At 41.0% G+C, this 25,105-nt stretch overlaps 1 protein-coding gene across 6 annotated transcripts in view; it reads left to right on the forward strand.

The window, feature by feature from the left end:
* NELL1 (neural EGFL like 1) overlaps positions 1 to 25,105 on the forward strand; it is a 436,046-nt gene that overhangs the window by 327,553 nt on the left and 83,388 nt on the right. For 5 of the 6 annotated variants that reach the window (XM_045015869.1, XM_045015870.1, XM_045015871.1 and 2 more), the window contains one exon: positions 5,601 to 5,696. The exons of the other annotated variant lie outside the window; for it this stretch is intronic. In XM_045015869.1, the coding sequence (XP_044871804.1) occupies positions 5,601 to 5,696 (96 nt within the window). The remainder of the gene's footprint in view (positions 1 to 5,600; positions 5,697 to 25,105) is intronic. 6 annotated transcript variants of the gene reach the window in all.

Genomic DNA, 25,105 nt, shown 5'->3' on the forward strand with positions numbered 1-25,105 from the left:
GCCCAATGCAATTACAGCCGAAGTCCTGCTCCACCCCTGCAGTCCAAGGGTGGAGCATGCTCGATGCAGATGCATTTTTGGTGAATTTAGATGCCAAACTCTAACAAACCTTTCCTGAGCATCTGTGAACTGAGATTTTTCAGAGGCCTTAACATATTTGGGCAAATTTTCACAGGGACAGAAAAACTCAGATTCCTGACATTAGGGCCACTCTTCTGCCAAATGTCAAGTCCCTACTTCAAAGCACAAAGTTTAGATCTTCTCAATGAAATAGTTGTACAGACTTTTTACCAAGGGTGAAACAATGTATTTTTTTCCCATTCCAGAATAATTCAGCCTTAAGCCAAGACATGGCATTGGTTGTTTCAGCCCAAATGGTTAAAGTTTGGCAAAGTTACAAGCAACTGAAATCAGGGTCTTATAACGAGAAGTATTGACTTACCTTAACTTTAGGTGGTGCTACCAACTCTACCTATAATGCTGCAGACTCTTTTCCCAGAAGTTAGAGAAAGTAACCTTCAAACAAACATCTCTGCTTTCACTATTTTCTGGGGGGTTAACAGGATGATTCCATTCCTTACAAACCCAGATTAAAAGGATTAAAGGGTATGTAGCCAGTGGGCAGAATCACCAGCTGCGGAAGATGATTAATGCTCTTACCACTAGCAGAGTTTGTGCCTTTCCTCAGGCCTTTCTTTTACTGAGTCATAAACAAAGGATAATAAACAAAAACAAGCTACTCAGAACAGTGGGTCTGAATTTCTAGAGATCTTTTTGGCCAGCCGGGAGGGGCAAGGACACCCCCTGCCACACGTAACTGTTGCCGAAGCCGATTTTCCTCTACTTTAATATCCTAACCCTCGTTCACCCATGTGACAAGCAGGTGTCCATGCACTGGGGTTTGTGGAGTACCTTTCTTCCTCACCACAGGATCGTGCAATAACATATCACTCAAAGCATCACTATATTGACATTATCACTGTGCGATGATGTTGCAGCTCATCAGTGATTTGGCATTGTGATGATGGACAAACTGCAAAATGCTGATGTAGTTGTGATGCTCCCCATGGGTACCCACCTAGCCACTACTTGTTCTTAGCGTGAAGCGGTCCTGTCTGTGTCTGTAGTAGTTCCAACTCTCTGAAACTAACAGCCTCTGGCCACACAAGCACTGCCTTTCTGGTCTCTGCAGAATCAACCCCCTTTGTGCAAACTGGTAATAGGCACACACCAACCCCCAAGTCCTCAGAGTGTTCCCTGCAGTGTCCAGCCTTTAACCACTGGACATTCACAGAAGTTACCAGGTAAGTTGTCCCCAAAAGGAACAGTGCATACAAGAGCTTGTTTGTTTTAACTGACGTTCAGCTCCAATATAACAACCCAGCACTGAAGTACATGTATAGTAAAAACAGTCATAAGTTTATTATAGAGAGAAGTGGACGAGGTAATATTTTATTAGACCAACTTGTGTTGGTGAAAGACACAAACTTTCAAGCTACAGGGAGCTCTTCTTCAGATCAACTTTTGACCTGTGTGTAGTTTGAAAGCTTGTATCTTTCACCAACAGAAGTTGGTCCAATAAACTATATCACCTCATCTTCCTTGTCTCTCTAATTCCTTGGGGTCAATGCAGCTACACCAACACTGAAAAAAAAAGGTTATTATCAAAAGCAAAGTTTAAGAGAGAGTGAATAAGGGAAACAGAAATGGTTATCTATAAAATAAAATACAAACCTGGATCTACACTTATCAAAGGTTATCTTTCCTATTTAATAGAGTAGATGTTCCCCCAAGGATTCATTCTTTTTGAGAGCTATCAGGTTTTCAGTCAAATCAGGATCCAAGCATTCATGAACACACCCTTCTTTTTTCAAAACATTTTTTCAGTGAATGAAATAACAAAATGTCTCCTTGCATTCTATTTTATTCTTCAAAGTTCATTTTTCTCCCAGAGAGAGGATAACCCACTGTAGTTTAGTCTCCAGTGTTTTTGTATCCTCTTGCTTACTCCGTATGCAGATGTGTCTTACATTGTATTGACTTGCAGTGCTTAATTTATATAACCGATAGCAAGACAAGTGAATCAAGTGACTCATGAATTGTCTGTGAATCAAGTGAATTGTCTGACTCAAAACCTGTTTGTCAACCCTGCCTTGATTTAGACTTTAGAACATATCAACGTCTTGAATATCATACATACAGACATCACACAATGATTTTGAGGATCAGTGTGATACTGGCTTCCATTTAAGATCTCACATGACATTCTTAATAGATAACTATTATGAAAGCAGTGTGCTAGATACAGTGAGTTTGTCAGGCCTGATAGGACAGTTACAGAACCCGTGAATTCTTTGCCAGCTGGTACCAGTGGTCCTCTGTGTCACAGCAATGTCATCACATTTTGCTGTAAGCACCTCAGTACTGTGAGGCATGGTCTTGTCCCAGTGCCCAAAGTCTCAAAAATGGCAACCCTGTGCATAAACCACTTCCTCCTGGAGGAGGAGCATTCTTTGGTTAGCTTGAAGGATAGCAAGAAAGTTAACCAGTTTCTATACAGATCTAGAAATAAGCTTCATTCTAAGAAACAAACATGTCATATTCACAGAATCAATTATAGCAATACGGAAACACAATAGACAATCCTTCCTAATTGAGGTTGTAGTCTACCTTCACTACATATGTGTATATCCCATTGTTTCTAATAAGTCTTATGTATGTGTATTATGAGTTATGAGCAATAAACCTCTGTCTCTCTCCTTTGCCTCTTCGTGTCTCTCCTATTTATTGAATGATCTGTCACGTTTATGAAATAGTACAGTATATGCTGTTGATAGACTGTTTGCTATTTGATGGTGAAACTGATTGACAAACAACAACCTGTTTTTTTTCTTTTCTGTATGACTTTTGCTTTTTATAACCTCTGTGCTGCAAATACTAATTATCTTCATGCCACACAGAATGTTAATGTTATTTCCGTAAGGTCCCTACTTAGCTATCACTTTCAAGCAATAAAGATTAAATGTTTTAGTTTGCACTTTGTCAAGTGCTAAGGAATTTATTTTCCCTGGGAATGCTAAGATTGGAACTGAATACAATATTCTAGGAAACATTACATAAGGAAATTCTGTAATCTCATCATGTTTTTCCTAGATTTACGGTTTTTGTAAGGCTATGTGCCTTAATATTCCTTTCTGTCTTGTGTGAAATTACCTTTTTGTTCATATTTTGGAAAATATTCAGTGAGAAATCAAAATTAATGTTGCTCTTTAAACATCTCTCTGCCCTATACTTATGAGTTAGAACATGATTGAGATGAAACTAGAGTAGATAAACTTCCAAATGACCAGTACATGGAATATGTGCAGCAGGAAATAGTGGATATTATTGGGCAAGTGGTTCCCCCATTCCTAGAATTCCTTGTGCTCTTCTATTACTATTTTTATACATTATTTTAGGATTCCCCTTCCTGTACATCTTCACCAAAACAGAATGCTGTGCTACAAGGTATAGTGATAGAGTGACAGATCATTTTAGCAATTAATTCAGTCAGGAGATATGATTTGCTTCTGTCACCTTCAAGCAGTTACAAATTACAAGATAAATTTTCCTAATGTTTGGTATTTTATTCACCTTGTTAGTCTTGTTAGTACTTTGCAAAAAAAAAAAAATCTAAAACACCTCATCTGTTATGTAACACTTTGTCTTTTTATACGGTTTGTAACATCTCGTTGCCAACACTCCATCTGTGATTTTAGCTTGCAGATGCACTTTGTGGTTCTGTTATTAACACAGATGCTGAATTCCGTTTAAATATTAATTTTAGCTTCACTCACTAGTGGGGTTTAGTCCACTGAGTGCCTCCAGAACTGTAATGTGTGTTGAGGAAGGGGCAGGAAATATGCTCTTAAGAATGTGCTTCACACTGGGACCATTCTTGCTCTCAATTAAGTCCTTGCCAAAGCTTTCTGTGGGAGCAGAAGCAGGCTCATTTTGACCTCTTATTGAAAAAAAGTAAGAACAGTTTTAGAACAGAAGGCCGATTCTCTTCTCTTAGTGTAACTTTATTCATTCTGGTGGCAGGGCCGGTGCAAGGATATTTTGCACCCTAGGCAAAACTTCCACTTTGCGCCCCCCATCTCCCCCTCCCCCCCGGAAATGAATACTGCATAATGTGGCATTGTTCATTAGAATTAATACAAAGGGGTCAGAGGAGATAATCACAACGGTCCCTTCTGGCCCAGGGGAACCTATGAGCAAGGAGGAGGCTAAGAATGCCCCCAGCTTGCAGGGTCTCTAAATGTTCCCAGGCTCTGAGTACTTTGCCCTCCGGGGGGGGGGAGGGGGACCCAGGGACAAGGAGGGCAGAGCCAGGCTCTCCCAGGGAGCAGGTGAGGATCTCCTGGGGATCAGGGCTGGCTCCCCGCATTGGCACAGTGCCGCCGGGGTGGGGAGGGGTGTTTGGAAGCGGCATCTGCGCCAGCCCTTTCCCCTCCGTTGCGCTGCAGGGTTTAGTTTGACTTTCCCTCGCCCCAGGAGGCTGTGCCAGGCCCCAGGCGCAGCGTGTTGGAGAGCAAAGCTCACCTGAGCTCAGGACCACGTCCTGCCTCCTCCAACGGCTCCGTCCCTTGGCCGCGCTGGTCGCTGCACCCGGCCGGCTGTCTCCTCCTTGCTCTGCCGCAGGCTCCCACTGACCGTCCTGCGCGGCGCCCCTTGCTGTGGAGGCGGGTTTGTTATGGAGGCCTCACTCCCCACCCTGCCTCGCTCAGCTGACTCCCGGGATGCCGGACACCACTTTTTGGTGCCCCTAAATCTTGGCGCCCTAGGCGGCCGCCTAGTTTGCCCAGTGGTTACACCGGCTCTGTCCAGTGGAGTTATTCCTTATTTACAGTGGTGTAAAAGAAGAAACAGAAGCATTGTTTATAAGAATGGGCCTGATACATTGGTTTTCTTAATCATAATTACTGGATAGTTAAGTTTAAGGCAGGGGCTCTCAAGCTTTCTCATAGTGTGAACCGTATCTCAATACAGAAGTTGTCCCATGGTCCATCTCCCTTCCTGTTTTCAACTGTGAGGTCCACTTAGCCTCCCTTTTGTGATTACATAACTTCTTTATGGCAACTGCTTAAACAGAAAAACAAGTTCAGGAGGGTATTGCATTTTGATAGGCTTTGAATGAAACTTATAAGCTGGAAGCAAGGAGGAGGAGCCAATACCATGTGACCAGCCAGCTGTCTGCTGGCCACCACCAAGTGCTGTGTGGATCAGCGCCCCACAATTGCAAAACTCCTACTGAGTTCATTTGAGCTAAGGTCAGCTCATTAAATGTTGTTTTATACTCTATTTTTTTCTCTTCTATCATTTGCAACAGGTGGATATTAATCTTTTATTGGAAGAGTGCTTTGCCATGAGGGCAGTCAGGTAGGCTTCCATACCAGCTACCTGGATTCCCTGCTCCTTTTGTTTGCAGATGGGTTGGATTTTAACATTTTGAATTCTGTTTTCTGAGATACAATATTAGGAAGACTTTCTTTGGCACCTCACAAATGTACAATAAATGTTGAAATTGTGTTGTATAGTAGCCTGCTTTTCTCTTTCAGCATTCTGTGAAGAGGGATGCAGATACGGTGGGACATGTGTGACCCCTAACAAGTGTGCCTGCCCTTCTGGATTCACAGGGAGTCATTGTGAGAAAGGTAAAACTCCCTTGAAACTGTTCTTTTGTAATAAGAAAAAGATTACTTTCAATGGGCAACTGTTGCCTTCCATTGTTTTAGATTCTGGATGTTGTTTCTTCAGTGAGTGTGTAAATTTTGATTATTTGGTAATTGACTTTCCCTACCTGGAACACACTGTTTCATTTAACATGGGTAATTTAAAAAGATCAAGGCAGTGCCTGCCACTGTTTACAGTGGACTTTGTTAGTGCTTATGGAGATCAAACCAGATGAACCAGAATTGCCACACCTGTCATGCCTGGTGTCATCTGAAGGTGACGTTCTGATTTTCTCTCAATCTGTTTCACAAATTAGATCTAAATTTGGAATGCTTCCTTGCTTGCTTAAATTGTCATTAAATAATCCCACTGGCAGTTTAACCTATTGCACTCTTGGGATTTGATTTAAACATGAAGTTACTGGGATCATCATCACTCACAGAACTGAAAATGTACAAATGTATCTGAGTGATGCTGGTTAGACTTTTTTCAGCACCATCCCAAGTCTTTTTCTTTCCAAGCTATTTGGTATTTACACATTGTAATATTTACTGCACTTCACTATCATCATCATTCCTCTCAAAATCCATCTCAGTGAGAGATAGATTTGGAAGCATATGATGCATCTGATGTCTGTGCAGATATTGACTAACTCCAAATGCCAAGAAAGGGCTAGATTGTCCCAGGCCCTTGTGCCAGTCCATGGCTGAGGGAAGGCAGAACAGGCTTTCCACCCCTCCTTTTACATCCTGTTCAAAGGCTCCCGACAGTTGCAGTCTCTGCACTCAATAGGTTTCAGGTGTTGTTTCCTCCTACTGGCTTTAGGGGTGCAAACCAAATCAAGTGTGAGGGAGGGGCAAGAAGAAAGCATGGCAGTGCTTCTGCCGTGCCAGCCAGAACTGTCCAAATTTGCACCCTGCTGAGGGAATGTGCATGCAGGGCGGAAAAATCCCTGCAGAACCCGCTGGGGTTGTATGATTCCACACCACCCTTCCCAGTGTGGTTTTGTGTAATTTGCAGAATCTGGTCCCAAATGTTTAGTATGGAAACTAAAGAACCTATTGGCAGCATAAAGATGATAGTACATGTACTTCTCTTGCTAAATAGATGTTTATTATAAAGGAAAAGAGAAGTAGAAAGAAGCAATAATCCAGAGACTGATAAAATGCCTACATCGATTTAGCTAAGTAAATGCTTTAAAATGTGTAAGAGATCAGTTGGGACAGATTCTATGCCCCATTCTGTTCTCTTTGGGCTGCTCAGATGGCACATAGGGAGCAGAGACTGGCATCATCCTCCCCCCAACCTGGGGATTCCTTCAATTCCCTGTGGGTTCAGAGGTAGCACAGATGCTCCTACACCACGCTCCCCACAGCTCATGACTCAGGCAATAAATGTGTGTGAGGAGAAGGCCTGGGTGTAGTCGACTGTGCTCAGCTGGCAGATGGTCTCTTGGGGGCTCTTGTCAGCTGGCCCGTATTAGAGCATTCCCAGCTGCTCTGTTCTGCACCTTGGGCCAGAGTTGTTACTGGCTCCTTGACAGCACTCTCCCCTGTGCCCTTTTTTCTGTGCATTCAGCAGAGACCCTGGTTCAGTTTGCCTGTTACTAATAAGAAGAAAGGGATGCCAGAGGAAGATGTAAACCTATTTGCTCAGGCTACCAAGACAAAAGAGTTTAGATTTTATTTTCTGTGTGTTTCAGTGTCTTCAGTGCTGCACACTATGCAGTAAATGCTGTGTGTTTGTTCTTCCAGTCTGAACTGAAGCCAATACTGAAGCAGCTACATTCTGCTGTTTTGGGTCATAATTGGCTGGGTTTAAAAAAACAACAAACAAATGGAACCATTTCTTGTATAAAAACTGTCCAGTAATTAGTGTATTGTTATTGTCTGTCTAATATATTGACCATGCTACTATAATGCAAAATGACTTAAATAATTTCTTGACAATGAGGCTTATCTACTTTTATCAGTTAGCTTTGACAGTGGATATATTTTATTTTTGATGCATATACTAAAGCCAATTTATAGTGGACTATTAGGAATCCCGATAAAGATGTTCTTATTTAGCTGCTTCTATTGTGTCTACAGTCCACTAAGACTCATTCCTGTAACTTGTATTCTCAATCTAGCTTGCTCAATCAGTTCAAGCACATGAGCTCTCAGCTCTTGGCTGTAGTTATTATTCAGGCTTTACTCATTTGAAACTCCCATTGATTTGGGACTCAATTATAAAGTTAACATTTGTTGACATACTTGTTTGGTACCTGTGTTGATGGAAATACAAAAAGATCAGATGACTTGCTTAAGGTTCACATGGAGTAAATGACTCTGAGTTAGCCCCTTGGGGCATGTCTGCACTGCATCTGTGGGCAAACTTCCCAGCCCAAGTTCCACAAACGTGTGCTTTGCACTAGTGCACTAAAAATAGCTATGTAGATATTTGACTTGGGCTGGAGCTCAGGCTCTGAAGCCGGGTGGAAGGGGGAGCGGGCTTGAGAGCCCAAACCCCAACCCAAGCCTCAGTGTCTGAGCACTGTCTACACAGCCATTTTTAGAGTGTTAGCACAAGCCCTGCTAACATGAGTCTGTGGACCTGGGCTGCAAGGCTCACTTTCAGATATAGTGTAGACATGCCCTGGGTTCCTCTACTCTCTGTCCCTTTGTTTCTCCGATTAATCTTAGTTTCCTTCTTGTAGGGGTTCTAGGAGCCTCAGTGAAAAATTTTGATTAAGAACTATAGTCTTGAACTCTTAGATTTTACAAATGTAGGGTTTCTCAGCACTGCTAGAGAGGTCTGAGTCCAGCACTGTTGGAACCTATACTTTTCACCACTTATATGTTGTTCTCAGGTCAAATAACAATATAAGAAAAGTCTTTTCTATCTCTTGAAAAGAAAATAAGTAGATGAGAGAATGAATGGATGAACAAAATGCAGATAGGTACAGGACAGGGAGGAGGCAGATCTATAATTCCATATGCTATCACTTTAAGAATAAAGAGACTGAGTGGAGAAAGAGTGACAGTGGCAATACTCCCATTGTGCAGTGAAAATATGGTTATTACCCTCTATTGAACAATTAGGGATATATTTCAGGAGAGTGGCTACTGTTTTGCAGATACAATCTACACAACTGTGAGCTATGAAAGGGGATCCCTTTGTTGTGGAGATATGTAGGATGTGCCACTGGACTGTGGAACTGGGATTTGTTGCATAAAGCTGACCTAATCACAGTGAAGTTTATGAATCTGGTATGCAAACTGATTGCAGAATGAAATGGAGCTATGCATCTGAGAAATCATTGCATATATGTAGTACAAGAGATATGTCTGATTTTCAGATATGGCCTCCCACATTGAAGGCACAAACAAATGTGTGCACATATCAAGTCACTTGCATGTCTCACTAACTGACTCTATGAAAATCAGGATTTTGTAGTAATAATTTCACCCAGAAATATGTGTGCCTGAGAAAATTACAGGCTCAAAATTGAAGGCTGCATTGTGACTCTTTTACAAAACAGGCCTCCAGTGCCCACCTGCCTAAGGATCTTTGGAGAAAAGAGCAGATTTGGTAAAAAGAGAATTAAAGGGAGCAGGGTTACTTCATTGAGAAGTTCTTCTCTTATAGAATCATAGAATCTCAGGGTTGGAAGGGACCTCAGGAGGTCATCTAGTCCAACCCCCTGCTCAAAGCTTGCACAATAGGTTTTTACAGCACGATTTTTGTCTCCTCTAAACAAGCCTGTATTTTTCTGCTGCGTGTGATGCTAAAAATAGATACCTCTGTATACTTTAACATGTGATATCATGCTCTCCATGACTGCTATATTGTCCAAAGAGAATACAATGGTTGTACGCTACTTTAAATTAAAGCTTAAATCTTTCTGGTGAAATCTTCTACAGAAGCTTATTGTAAACTGATACACATCTGAAGCAAAATGACATGTATCAATAATGTGTTCTGTTTGCCACACTGCATTTGAAGATGTCCTTCAATAACACAGCAATCCCATATACGTTATTTGTAAGATGACAGTGCTTTCCTCATTGGCTAAACTTTCTCTGACCCAAATTGTCTTTAGCACAGAGAAAAGTGTAAAATGAACTGGCAATTAAAATCCCCATTGAAAAGCAGGTGGCTTTATTTTTTGAATGTAAATAGTCTATAATTTATCAGTTTAGGCTGACCTACTGAAGTGATGATATCAGACTCACTGGGAATTCAGTGATGTTGAAATAGTAGGATTTATGCTGATAATTGCCTCTGGTTAAAAATGAAATTAATACAAGCATTTAAGTAAAATATGCAAATACATAATGCAGCATGATAAGGAAAATGAACCATTGCTGGTGGCATTTGCAGTTTAGATCCAAATTAAGGAAATATTACAGCCCAACTGTGGGACTACCTTTCCATGTTGCAGTTCAGGTGTACTTGCAGATATTTGCAGACATTGGTACTATTAGATAATTTTTTTTCTAATGTTTAATTTTTGTGTTGGACATCCATTGCTTATATTGCTGTATTAGAAGCATGGATTCCCCCACCCCCACTTTTCTATTTGGCAGTTATTGTCTGAACTGTACCTGTATTTTGAATAGAGATCAAATTTAATGGGGTTTTTTTGGTTTGCTATAAAGGGGGTAGACAAGATGATCCATATGCTGATTATCATCTGTGATCATCGTATGAAACACTTAAAGTCAGATTCTGAGACCTTTGCTCATGTTGAATAGTACCTTACTCCTTGAGTGGTCCCACTGAACTCTAGGTGAGAGAGGATGGCAGAATTTGTGTGTTCAATAGTGTCTTGGCATGTCAATGCATATTTGCTAGTACTCCAGCATCTACTTTAGATGCCTTTTTACTTAATATTTAATGAAAAACAGATGAAATAAAATTATTATAAAATAAGATAGCTGCTATTGTGTACTCTTTCAGTATCTAAGTGGTGGAATGCTGAACTACATTTTTTAAAATGGTACTTAGAAATGTAAGGGGATACCAGTCTAGTGGGTATGTGCCTTCATAGACCAGCAGAGCCATGAATTTGGCTCCTTAAATATTTCATTCTCATTGAAGAGCAAAGATCTTTACGACAAGCAAACCAACACGAAATGCTTTAAGTATATCGGAAGAAGGAAGCCTGCAAGAAAATCAGTGGCTCTTCTGGACCTCAAGTAAAATAAGGACTAATTAAAGGCATAATAAAAAAGCTAAACAATTTATTGTATCAGTCTCCACAGCAGAGGATTTTGGGAAGATACCTACTGCAGACTACTCTTTTCAGGTAATAAAGATGAAATACTATTGGGAGGAGTGGGGCAAAAGAGGAGGTGCTGAAACAAACTGATAAATGAAAGATTAACAACTCACCATGATTGGATGGTAAAGATTCAAGGGCAGCTGAGCTCCTCACAGAAAAAATGCAGTCTATCATTACATTCAGCCACTGTACTAGAAGATTGGAGGGTAGCAAATGTTGTGCATTTTTAAAAGGTGCTAGGACTAATCCCAGGAATTACAGACCTTTACATCAGTGTGGATCAACTGATTTGAAATTATATTTAAAAATCAATTTAGAAAATGCCTAAATGATCGTGATGTGAAAGGGTCTAGCTAACGTGGCTCTGCAAAAGAAAATCATGGCTCTCTAATTTATTGGAGTTCAGTGACTGTATCAACAAAGTATTGGATCAGGAGAATCAGTTGGTACAATTTATTTGAACTTTCAAAAAGCCTTTGAGAAGGTCTCTCACAAAAGTGACCTTGAAGAAAGTTGCCCAAACTCCATGACCCTTAAGCAAAAGATGGCATATTCACTAGTTTTACTAGTCTCATTCTAGAGTGTACCATTTAGGGATGCCATGTGTTCGGGCTAACACTAAGCTATACCATGCCAAATGGAGCACTTGGAGGCATTCTCTCTCAGGATGTATCCTGGAACTCCTTTGTGCTTGGCCTTTCCATGCCCATTACTCCACTCTGTAACAGGGCAGTTATCCCGCTCCTGAAAAACAAGGAGAAAAGGTAGGGTGATTGGAAAGGCAGACACAGCTGGGGCCGCGCCCAATTAGGAGAAAGCTGGCCCTATAAAAGGGCTGTGATCCAGGAGCTGGGTCAGTCTCTCTCTAGCTTTGGAGAGAGATGGACCTAGCTTCCTGAAGGAGCAAAGGGTACCATGGACAGAGCAGTGCTGGTGAAGGGACGGGCTGAGCTGGGGAGCTCAGGCCTGGTGACCTCCCAGGCTGCGGCCTGACAGGAAGGCCTAGAGAGGTACTGGGCTGCAGGGAACGGCAGCAGGCCCAAACCCCCCTTGCCAGTGATGAGTGGCCATTAGACTGCAGTCTGCCCCAGTGAACAGGGGCTGGCGGTAGCCACTGAGGTGAGGTGAGCTTAGAGCGTTGGGGGTTCCACTGGGAGGGGAGACCCAGAGAGTGGGGGGTTCTGCTGAGGCAGACCCCCATGGTAAGGAGCACCAGGGTCTGGGAAGAACATGGGGGCCTGAGGCAGGTGAGCCACCAGCCAACAGAGGGCGCTCCGAGCTGGAATCAAGCTAATTCCCAGAACAACTAGCAGGAGGCGCCCCACCAGTGAGTCTCACTTTGCTACACACACCTTTGTGGGGTGTGCAGCTGCTTTGTTGCTGGTCAGTTATGCTGTCAGGTACACAGGAAATAGGAAGGGATTGATCCCTGTATTTCCCAGAGCATGGGGCTGCTGCACTTCTCTTTGACTTTTTTCAAGCATGTGTCAAGGTTTGTAAAGCACCCTGTGTCATCATCCTTCCCTTTTCCCTCAGCTTCACAGCTGTGCGAGGGCCAAGTATAATCTGGCCATTTAGGGTTTAAGGGCTAAAGTATGCCTCCCCAGTTTGGATGTGCTAACTCTGTTAGAGGGCCTGCCCAGACAGGGGGTAGCCATAACGCGGCTGGAAGATTGGAAAGCATGGCAGTGGGGCTGCTGGCATTCACAGGCAAAACAAAGTTGTCTGTGTTTGGAAATGATAGAACCATGCTGCTCCCTTCCAAACACTGTCATGTGCATGCCATGAGGAACTTAAGCTACACCAGTTGAACAGGTAAACAACCAGTGGGGCCCCTGGACAATCGAGATACAAAAGGAGCACTTGAAGACGATTAAGTCATTGTGGAGAAACTAAATGAATTCTTTGCTTCAATTTTCACGGCTGAGGATGTTAGGGAGATTCCCAAACCTGAGCTGTTCTTTGTAGGTGACAAATCTGAGGAATTGTCACAGATTGAGGTGTCACTAGAGAAGGTTTTGGAATTAATTGATAAATTTAACAGTAACAAGTCACTGGGACCAGATGGCATTCACCCAAGAGTTCTGAAAGAACTCAAATGTGAAATTGCGGAACTATTAACTATGGTTTGTAACCTGTCCTTTAAGTCAGCTTCTGTACCCAATGAGTGGAAGATAGCTAATGTTACACCAATATTTAAAGAGGGCTCTAGAGATGATCCCGGCAATTACAGACTGGTAAGTCTAAGGTCGGTACCGGGCAAATTAGTTGAAACAATAGTAAAGAATAAAATTGTCAGACACATAGAAGAACATAACTTGTTGGGCAAAAGTCAACATGGTTTCTGTAAAGGGAAATCATGTCTTACTAATCTATTAGAGTTCTTTGAAGGGGTTAACAAACATGTGGACAAGGGGGATCTGGTGGATATAGGGTACTTAGATTTCCAGAAAGTCTTTGACAAGGTCCCTCACCAAAGGCTCTTACGTAAATTAAGTTGTCATGGGATAAAAGGGAAGGTCCTTTCATGGATTGAGAACTGGTTAAAAGACAGGGAACAAAGGGTAGGAATAAATGGTAAATTTTCAGAATGGTGAGGGGTACCTAGTGGTGTTTCCCAAGGGTCAGTCCTAGGACCAATCCTATTCAACTTATTCATAAATGATCTGGAGAAAGGGGTAAACAGTGAAGTGGAAAAGTTTTCAGATGATACTAAACTGCTCAAGATAGTCAAGATCAAAGCAGACTGTGAAGAAACTTAAAAAAGATCTCACAAAACTAAGTGATTAGGCAACAAAATGGCAAATGACATTTAATGTGGTAAATGTAAAGTAATGCACATTGGAAAAAATAACCCCAGCTATACTTACAATATATATAATGGGGTCTCATTTAGCTATAACTAATCAGGAAAGAGATCTTAGAGTCATCATGGATAGTTGTCTGAAGACGTCCACACGGTGTGCAGCAGCAGTCAAAAAAGCAAACCGGATGTTAGGAATCATTAAAAAAGGAATAGAGAATAAGACGGAGAATATCTTATTGCCTTATATAAATTGATGGTACACCCACATCTGCATACAGATGTGGTCTCCTCCTCTCAAAAAAGATATACTGGCACTAGAAAAAGTTCAGAAAAGGGCAACTAAAATGATTAGGGGTTTGGAACGGGTCCCATATGAGGAGAGATTAAAGAGGCTAAGACTTTTCAGCTTGGAAAAGAGGAGACTAAGGCGGATATGATAGAGGTATATAAAATCATGAGTAGTGTGGCGAAAGTGAATAAGTAAAAGTTATTTACTTGTTCCCATAAGGACTAGGGGCCACCAAATGAAATTAATGGACAGCAGGTTTAAAACAAATAAAAGGAAGTTCTTCACACAGTGCACGGTCAACCCGTGGAACTCCTTGCCTGAGGAGGTTGTGAAGACTCGGACTATAACAATGTTTTTAAAAGAGATCCTCCACGAATTTATCTAGTTAAGTCCATTAATGGCTATTAGCCAAGATGAGTAAGGAATGGTATCCCTAGCCTCTGTTTGTCAGAGGGTGGAGATGGATGGCAGGAGAGAGAGAACTTGATCATTATCTGTTAGGTTCACTCCAGCTGGGGCACCTGGCATTGACCACTGTCAGTAGACAGGATACTGGGTTGGATGGACCTTTGGTCTGACCCAGTATGGCCGTTCTTATGTTCTTATGTAGGTATAGCAGTATGGAACCCCTCTCTGCACTACCCTTAGTGCTCAGAAATCAAAGGTTTTATCATAGGCACTTCTAGGTGTAGTTTGTTTATTGACCAATAAATTCTAGTCATGGAAAATATCAAAAGCATTTTTGCAAAGGAGCCGTGTGTTTAGAAAGAGACAGTTGAAAAAACAAATAGCAAAAAGTCTGAATCAAATCAAAACCCTTCATTCCTCTAAATGTTCTTACAGCACCTAGCCCAAGAAACCAGGTTGTGTGCAGTAAACTTTGTTGGGATAGAAGCCATGGGATTGACTTCCTGCTACAGGCCTTCCCTGCATGTATTCCCTTCTCAGAGATTCTCAGTCACTGGATCTGCTGAGTTATCCTGTTCATCCTAACCCACCACAACCCATTCCAAGGCTCCCCAGCATGGCTACTTCTTCCTTCGTCCCTCTGTACAGTTTCACTCTGGGTCTTAAGGAGGACATCAGATATCAGACTTTTCAAGTTGCTAAATTAGATGTTCCTTTTCAAAGGGTGACTATATTGGTGAATGTATTTTAAGGGGCCCAATCACTAACTGAACATACCAGAGAAACATACAGTGCTGCAAAGCACTTGACAAATACTGTCAAATTGGAGCAAATGCATATGTAATTAGGATTTTACAAGTAAGAAATATCTATCTATGGTGCTTTCTTGTAATGGTGTGCAAAGTGCAGGAAAGGCGATTGCTACATTGCTCACTATCTCTAACCATGATGAATCAAGCTGTAAGATCTGTGCGTTCATTGTACTTAGGTTAAAAAAAAATCACCTGCATCAGGCTCAGTGGACTAATGCAAACATTGTGCATCCTATGGTAATTTCTGCTTGTTATTTAGCCAGTCCTTTATCTAGTCTCATATCATTCTTTGGACATTGCTGCTTTTTGCCTGGGTTCTGCATGAGAGGCTGGTGTGTGAGGAAGCAGACAAGTAGCTTAGCAGCAACAAAACTCACTTGCTGAGGCTGAGTGGGGTAACACAGGGACTCTCGGGTCTCGATTCCCCCCAAGCAGGATGTCATAGGGAGGCACAGCCCTTCTGAGAGGCGAAGAAGCAATTGATGGATGGCATCAAAAAGGATGGTAAATGGGTGGACTTTAGTGCCTCCTTGAACAGATGAAGAAGATGGATGCTTGAACGGTGACCTGACACCAGATGGTGGGATAAGTGAAAGAAGACGAAGAAGGCAAATTCTTTATATTCAGTATTACACCAATGCATTTATGTAGAGGAAATATATCATCAGAAATTATGGTAACAGAAAAACAGGCAAACCCACTTCACACTTTCTAAAACTTCTTATGCATAATATGAAACCATTTTTGTCGGCATGAACCTATTTGGTACACCTGTTCTGCTTCTGTATGTATAAGGTTCATCCTACTGCTCCTATAGTTCCAATGGAGTCTTACTGGATAACTACAGCATTGCAGGTGTGGTGGAGTGCCAACTATGCAAAGAGTCAATAGGCGCATGTTCATTAGACATAGAAAAGAACTATGAATCCCTCTCCCCACACGTGCAGGATATAGGATCTGATTCAGATTGAGCCCATTGAAGTCAATGAGAATCTTTGCATTGATTTCAGTGGGCTTTGGATCAAGCCCATAATCTCCAGAGAGAGAGGAAATAACAGATATTTAAGCTGATACTATGTTTGATATTGGACAACTAACAAGCATAAAAGCAGTTGGGGTCTTCATGTTATCTTAGCCAGTTGCCTTGTGTTTGATATAGCTTAAATGTAACAAAAATTACTTTACCTCAAGGCAGTAAGCATCAAAGATATTTCAAACTTCTTATAATGTTCAGATGAAAATCTGTCCAACCCTTAAGGTTTGCTGGAAAAGAGAGTTCCCTAAGTACAGCAATCATTTCTCCCTTTGAAAAGGAGCATCTAATTTAGCAACTTGAGCAGTCTGATATCTGGTATTCTTTACTATTTAAGCAGCGTAACATCTGACTTAGTAGATATTTCATTCTGAAAGGAATAAGTGGATCATACATTTCAGAGTCAAACATAAACGATGGGCTTTTTATGTGAAAGAGTGAAATCTCCTTTCTTATTTGAACTTCCTGATGAGCCATTTTCTATATGCCAGCAGCCTTGTGTTTTGCACTGTGGAAATGATACTCATCCATCATTCGAATGAAGCATAAAACAAAGGCCCTAAGTGCTTGTGGTCATTAAAGATCCAGTGGAACCTGGATCCAATTCCAGCTTGGGTAATTACATTTTATGTTCCTTAGTGGTTTCAGTCAGAGAAGTTACTCATTTGCCCTTCTGAAATTGTTGTGTTGTGTGGCTGGCACAATAATGACCGCTATGGTTTTACCTCAGAGGTGGCTGCATTTTAGTGGTGAGTTAGTGATCCATGCATATTTTAATCTCATTTACAATAGTTTAAATACAGAGTAATTCCATTGAGCTACATGTAAAATGTTTGATTCTTCAGAATCTAAATCACTATGATTACTAGCAGAGGTAGTTGGATACTGAGGGGGGAATCATGAATATTTCACAAATACTAGGAGTTTGGGCAAATTCAACCATATTTGAACCTATAAATAGTCATGAAGTGTCAGAACTGATCTAGAGGATTCAATCAAATTGAGTATGTCTATATCCACTGTGTGGATTCTACCCACTAATGACATGAATGACCAATTCTGAAGCTCAAACTCCGGGGACCAAGGTTATATACTTTGCAAAGAATCCAGAGGCTGTCATGTGTTATGTTGTGATATTTGTTGAATCTTTTCAAATACTAAATAGATTTTTAAATACGAGGACAGGTTTGCTTTGTGAAGTCAAGACTGCTGGGAAAAATATAGTAGTCATAATAGTAGATGATTATTTGTTTGGCCAGATGTAATTATCATTGCATTTCCTGAAGAAATGCCACTGAACATTTTTCTTTTTACTAAAAAAAAAAAATGTTCCATGATTTGGGTCAGAGCCCTACAGAAATTAATTATGTTTAGGAGCTCTGCAAGACAGAACTTTTTCTGCAAAGCCCTCCACTCAGTGACTCCCTAAAACAGATGCCCAGTGCACCTAGTGTTGCTTCCTTAGTTATAGAGAACACTACTAGTCAGTCGAAAACAAAAAGTATCTCTGCATGCCTACCAGAGCCTTGTGTGCTGAGTCTTTTACAACTCAAATGGATTGTAAGCCCTTGGTTTACAACATCTTTGCTCGCAAAAGTCTATTGAGAAAATAGATAAGACTTATGTAGCTGCTTCTTTCTCCATTTTCCAAATCTACTGCTTTTTTCCTTTAAACTATTCTGCTTCCCACTCACTTTCCACTCAAAATCGCTCATCTGCTTTGGTTAAATGTGTGTGTGAAATATAGACATATAACCCATACTTGAAAAAAACTCTTCCATTTTCTGATCTAGATTCTTGTCTGCCTGACTTTTTGTTAGTGAGCTCACAGCAGAGGCAGTTTGTGATATTTGTGGGTTGATGGCAATAACAACCCTCTCAGTGATCCCATTAATCATTGCTAGGCTAGTGAGTCAGACACACTGTGGTGGTGCATAGCTGTTCATATGGCCTTCCATTTCAGATGAATACGTGAGTCATGTGTCTCTCTTTGTAGATAATTTCTGGGGAGCTGTTTAAATGATTTTTCTCTTCTATCTTTTCTCAGCAGGCTTCACTAGATATATTCATCCTCAAGTCAGATGAAGGAAAATTAACAAAGCCAGATAGTAACATGGTATGTAGCAGGTGTGGCCAAACTGCAGCTCATGAGCCACACACAGCTATTTTGCAGTTAAAGTGTGGCTCATGGAGCTCCCCCTGCCCATTCTTCACCTACCAGACTGGGTGGAGAGTTGGAGCTCGGGGCTTCTGCCCTGCAGAGAGGTGGTGAAACCAGGAGGCTTTCTGCCCTGTGGGGTTGGGGGGCGGGTCTCAGGGCTTTAGCCCTGTGCCCCGGTTACCGCCATCCCGCAGAGCAGGTTGTGCATGTCTTGTGGCTCTCAAACTTCTGAAGGTTATCATATGCAGCTTGGTGGGTCAGTAAGTTTGGTCAACCCTGGTATATATACTTTTACCTCTAGGTCACTGAGGAAATAGAACCTGACCACTAGTGACTAAAAGCTGTTACCATCTAATGGTTGTATGATGCCTTGTTTGAATGAGTAATTTGTTTTTCAGCTCCCACCATGGTGGGTGATTTATAAACATTTAAAGAATCAAATACAAAGCTTCACATAACGGGTGAAGTCCAATAAATCACCAGCCCTGCCTCTTCAAAAAGACATCTGGCCTCATGCTGTCATCTTAATATGTATAGCTAGATTGCTGCCTATGAAATGAAATTGCTGCTTGGCTTGGCTTGAAAGCCGAGTCCACTTTTTACAACCACCACAATAAAATGGCCCTCAATTAGCATCTTTGTTAGTAGTCTCCATTGTGAGCTGAATGGCCATAGGAAATAAATTGCTGTTTCCCCAATAGAGGGAGTACCTTCAGGACAGGTCTAAGAGACCCATTGACAGGGCAATATAATGGTAGTGCTCTTTTCTCTGCTGCAGTTGTCCTACGTTAAAACAGAAGACATTAGTCTTCAGTGCATTTAATTTGACACTTTTCATGAACACTAAATGCAATTTAGACAAGTATATAATATAGGATGTTCACCTTCTTAGATTCCAGTTTACAGTTTTTTCACTCTTCATCACATTGCCAGATATTTACTGCCTTGTTTAAAGGACAGATGAGGTTTATAAATCCAATTGAGAGATAAAAATGGGAAGGAATTATAAAAAGGGCTTTGTGTTTATCAAATCTAAAAATGACCAGTTTCATAAGCTGCCCATAGCATCAATAACACATTTCATAATTTGCCAGGGTACAGAGGACAATATTTTTGAACCATTGAAAAAGGGACAAACAAACCAGGAATAAATAGTCCCTAATGACCTTTTTTCCTCTTAAAGTTTATGATCCTCCTGTACAAATCATATTTTAGTTCCATTGAAATGCTGCACCATATCTGAACCTTAATGTAACATACAAAATATCTTACCTATGAAGAGATAAAAGTTGATAGGTTTTGTGGTTTCTACGACACTTTGACAGCATTTCATTCAGAATAATAAAATCATAAAGAATCACAGAAGTGTAGGACAGGAAGGGACCTCAATAGGCCATATAGTCCAGTCCCTTGTACTCAAGGGAGGACTATGTAATAACTAGACCATTAACGACATGTGTTTGTCTAACCTGTTCTTAAATACTGCCAATGACGGAGATTCCACAACCTCCCTAAGCAATTTGTTCCAGTGCTTAACTACCCTGATAATTAAGAAATTTTTCATAATGTCCAATTTAAACCTACCTTGCTGCAATTTAAGCCCACTGCTTATTGTCCTATCCTCGGAGGTTAATGAGAACAACTTTTCAGCCTCCTGCTTGTAACAATCTTTTATGTACTTGATAACTGTTATGTCCCCACTCAGTCTTCTCTTCTACAGACTAAACAAACCCAGTTTTTCCCATCTTTTCTCATAGGTCATGTTTTCTGGACCTTCAATCATTTCTTCTGTTCTCCTCTGGACTTTCTCTAGTTTGTCCACATCTTTCCTGAAATGTGGCACCCAGAACTGGACACAATACTCCAGTTGAGACCTTATCAGCATGGAGTAGAGTGGAAGAATTACTTCATGTCTTGCTTACAACACTCTTGCTAGTGCATCCTAGAATGATGCTCGCTTTTTTATTTTTTTTTATTTTTTGCAACAGTTACACTCTTGACTCATATTTAGCTTGTGATCCACCATAACCTCCAGATCCCTTTCCATAGTGCTGCTTCCTAGGCAATAATTTCCTATTTTGTATGAGTGTAATTGATTTTTCCTTCCAAGTGGAATACTTTGCATTTTTTTCTTATTGAATTTCTTCCTATTTACTTCAGAGCATTTCTCCAGTTTGTCCAAATCACTTTGAATTTTAATCCTATCCTCCAAAGCACTTGCAACCCCTCCCAGCTTCATACCTTCTGCAAACTTTATAACTGTACTCTCTATGCCTTATCTAAATAATTTATGAAGCTATTGAACAGAATTGGACGCAGGACTGATCCCTGCAGGACCCCACTTGATATGCCCTTCGAGTTTGACTGTGAACCTTTGATAACTACTCTCTGGGAGCGGTTTTCCAACCAGTTATATACCCACCTTATAGTAACTCCATCTATACCTGGATGCTTTGTATCATTTACGTAGCAAACTTTCAGACCAGGTCACAGTTTTGTGTCTTTTCTGTTGTCCCCAAGAATTATGCTAAGATTCTAGCTATCTCAGCAGATTGTTGCAAGTTTCTGGGTTCCCCAGAGGGCTATTGTTTAATTCAGAAAGTTCAAATTGACGAAAATATATTCCAAGCACTTGCTGGAATTATGAAGAATTGAATAGCTTAATTCAAAGCTCTGAAGATCTGCAATGGATGAGTTTTACCATCTCCAGCAGTGTAATGACACTTGATAGAAATTGATTTGAAGAGTTCCAGGGATAATTAAACTACTGGGGGGGGAGGGGGAGGATAGACACAACCATATAGCTACAACTTTGACATCCATTAAGTCCCAAAAAAAAGTAAATTTAAATAATTCTTGGTTGGAAGGCCTGACTAAACTTCACAAAGGCAAAGAAATTTAGAGTTAAGAACGCAATTCCCATTTCTGTCTCCTATTGCATGCACTGTTTGCAAGCTGCTCCAATACTAGGTACCATGTTACAAGTAAAATCATAGTGGATAATTAGCTCAGAGCATTTTTCATTTAGTATAAGTAAAAAAGCATAACATCTTTGAGTATTTTTGCAAGGTGTTTAACTCACTTTTTTTTATAGTAGAAAAAAGTGGGGGGAAGGCAAAAACACATGGAAGTCTCTGAAATCTGGCAAAGAATTAGCATAGGAGATAATTTTATATAGCACTTTGCATTCTTTATAGCTCTACAATCTGTCTTAAAAACCTACTTAGACACTATAAATAGGGACTGTAGAAACAGAATTTATTTACCAAGCACACTCTAACAGTATGCTAGACACTTTTAAAAACTGGATTTTAAATTTAGACTGGCTATTCATTAGTGTATTGCTTGATTCTTTGGCACAATATTTTGTAACCTATTTTGATCCAGAGCACAGAACCGTTGTTGATTATACGGTACTAATTATACAACTCCATAGGAGGGCCTGGAACATTACAGACAATTAAAGATGTTGTTTCCTCTCTGAACAGCCATTATTGTTCATGAATCTGGGTGCTTATGAATCCGGAGCCTGGGAAATAGTGCGTCAATTTTAAGAAGTCTGCCATTTTCAAAAAATCCCTCTACTGTCATCCCTAAGCCACAATATGTGTTCCCTCAGTCTTTAGGCAACTCTCCATTGGCTACTGTGAGAACAGCTCCAGCTTACTCCAGCTGTCTGTGGCCCCAAATGGAAGTTACAATACTTGGACATCAGTGTAGTGCTAAACACCCTAGACCAAACTGCTGTCATCTTGTATCATCCAGTGCTCAGGCGGTAGAGTAAGGAGGTGGCATAGCTCTGCTCATGGAGTAGCTGGTTAAGCTGGCTTTAAAGAGAAGTGTCAAACTGCAGCCCAGGATTTAGCCTCAAGTTTTTACAGCCAAGGTTCTAACTCCTGACAAGAGATGTGCAGTTTGGAAACACATGGTTATTTCTGTGCTAGCAGGGACTGAGCTACAGGTAAGACAGTTGACTTATACTAGAGCCAAAATCACAAGCAGGCTTCTGGTTATTGCATGCATTTGTGTGTGGCTGGGTTTTGCAGCTCTGCATAAGACTGGAGTAAGACTGCAGAATTTGGCTGTATATGTTGATGTATGACTCCAGCATTTATGACTTCCCACCATTCTTTTTTCTTGTCTTTTTTTTTTAAGCACAAAACACTCTGGTTGTAATTAGCTTTCCATTATTTTCAAAAGTGAATTTAAAAATCTAATACATATATTCGAAATAAATTCTGTCCAAATATCCTTTCAGGACTAAATTAGGGATAAAGGTAGGGTTGCATATTTGAACCTAGATAACAAAACAGTTTTTGGTTTACAGTGAATTGTACATTGCTAACTGTTAAGCATGGTTTATAATCTCTGTATAAGCTTGCTTTATTCATTGAAATTTTATCAAGATTATTGCAAAGAGCATACAATATAGGTCATTCTGCTGATTTATTTTTCTTACAGTTTGGTCACAAAAATGTGACACTGGAAAGAAAAATTTCATAGATTCATATAGCCAGAATCTGGTGCCTGGCTGAACTGAGAGACATAACGCATAGAAGGGAGTGAAAAAGTGGCTTAAACCTGAATGCTACTCTGATTGATACCGGCTGACAATGGCTCCCAGGGCTGAAACAGCAGACAGAAGTAGGTGGGGCCTAAAGAAACCCTTGTCATACCCTCTTTCACCTGGCCATGCTCTCTACATTGGTGGCAGAGAGGTGGCCAGGCTGGCATAGGGCTCTTTATGATGTCTTTGTGCCATTTGACATTTCCCTGCTCTGGTGCAATTCTCCGATAGCTAATTTAGCCAGCTTTACAAGCAGAACCCACTGCTAGAGTAGTGCAAAGCCATCACATGACACCCTCACTATCTGTATCATCCCCTTCTAGTGCAGTATTGTTCCCTACAGGTTATGTTAGTATGAAATTATTTTGGTAGTATTGTATGCACGGCTAAATACATACACTGTACCGATTCAGGTTGTGGAAATATATGCATTTTTTTGTCTGTAGCTAGGAAGCGTGCCTAAAGAGCTTGATAAACAGGAATTTAGTGGTGAAAAGAATAGCATTTTTAAAATGATTTATTTCAAATCTGGCTTGAGGCTATCATCCATCTGTGTTTTCACATATTGTAATAGTTTTGTAATATGTTTAAGAATGATCAAATGAATATTATTGTGTAGATGTCTCAGGTGGATTAAACAAATCACAATCTGTGCATTCATATTGTAATGCAGAGTCCAGTATACAAGGTAACACATTCATTAATATTTTAAAATATTTGAGTACATGTAATTATTTGTGTTGGCAGGGAGATTTTAAAGTGAGAAATTGTCTCCTGCAGTGGAGCTATCCTAATGCTCCTTGGCTATGAATACATTGTATATCTGTAACTTCATATAAAACTTTTCTATCCTGCAATCTTCATTTAATAGAACTTCATTAAAATTTTTCCATCGTTTACTACTTTATCCATAGCATCTCAGTAAAATTTTGTGTTTAACACAAATTTACATTACTGAACATGCGTAGGACATCACTCATTTTAGTCCCGAAGTTACCTACACACTTGGTATAGTCTTATTTTCGTTTTTAAAATTACTTATATCAGAAATAAAGACTAATGAAAATGAGGTTATAGAAAGAGTTATTAATACTAAAGAAATGGTTTTTAACCTTTTTTCATTTATGGACCCCTACAAAATTTCAAATGGTGGTGCGTACCCCTTTGGAAAAAAGAATGAATCCCAACAGCATTTTCTGTTTCCTGCATGAAAAACATTTGTATGCCCTTCATTTTGGGTCTTTGTCAGATGCTGTGTCCTACATTTGGTCCTTGACAGACTGAGAGGTATGTTGCTGAAGATAGTTCACAACTGAACTCCAAGTTTTGAGAGGAAAGCCAAAGGTAAAAATACCCCTAACTAAATCTTAGGTGCTAGGGTGTGTGTGTGTGTGTGTGTGTGTGCTCTAGGGGATGCTGCTGCTCCCTGGGTGGGGGTGGCCCAGGGTCCTGCCACCACCCCTCCAGCCTGGGGGGCAGCCGGGAGCCCCGCTGCTCCTCTGGGGTGGGCTGGGACCGTGCCGCTGCTCCTCTGCCTGGGACTAGTTGCCTGGGACCACCAGAGCAGCAATGGTGTGACTGGCCCCTGGGCTGCCCCAGCTGCTCGGGTGGCCCTAAGGTCATCTGCACCAGCCGTTGCAGCTGTGGAAGTCACAGAGGTCCAAGAAAGTCACGAATCCGTGACTTCTGTGACCTCCGTGAAAGACTTGCAGCCTTATCCATAATGCATGCAGGTGCTGGGTGAATGTACCATGTACATTTCTTCTTCGAGTGATTGCTCAGGTGTAGTCCACAGTAGGTGTGCATGCTCGCCACGAGCACCGGTGCCGCAAGTTTTTCCCTTAGCAGTACCCATACCGGGGGAGCATCACTGCGACCCCTGGAGTGGCACCTCTGTATCACGCTATAAGGGGAGCTGCGCACTCCCCACACCCTCAGTTCCTTCTTGCTGCCAGTGAAGGTAGTCGGAACTTCATGCTCCAGCCTTGCTGCAGCTTCTCTAGTTAGCCTTAGTAGTACAGTTCTTCCAATAGTTAAATAGTTTT

This window comes from Mauremys mutica, chromosome 4 (assembly GCF_020497125.1).
Source record: "Mauremys mutica isolate MM-2020 ecotype Southern chromosome 4, ASM2049712v1, whole genome shotgun sequence".
NCBI classification, from domain to species: domain Eukaryota; kingdom Metazoa; phylum Chordata; order Testudines; family Geoemydidae; genus Mauremys; species Mauremys mutica.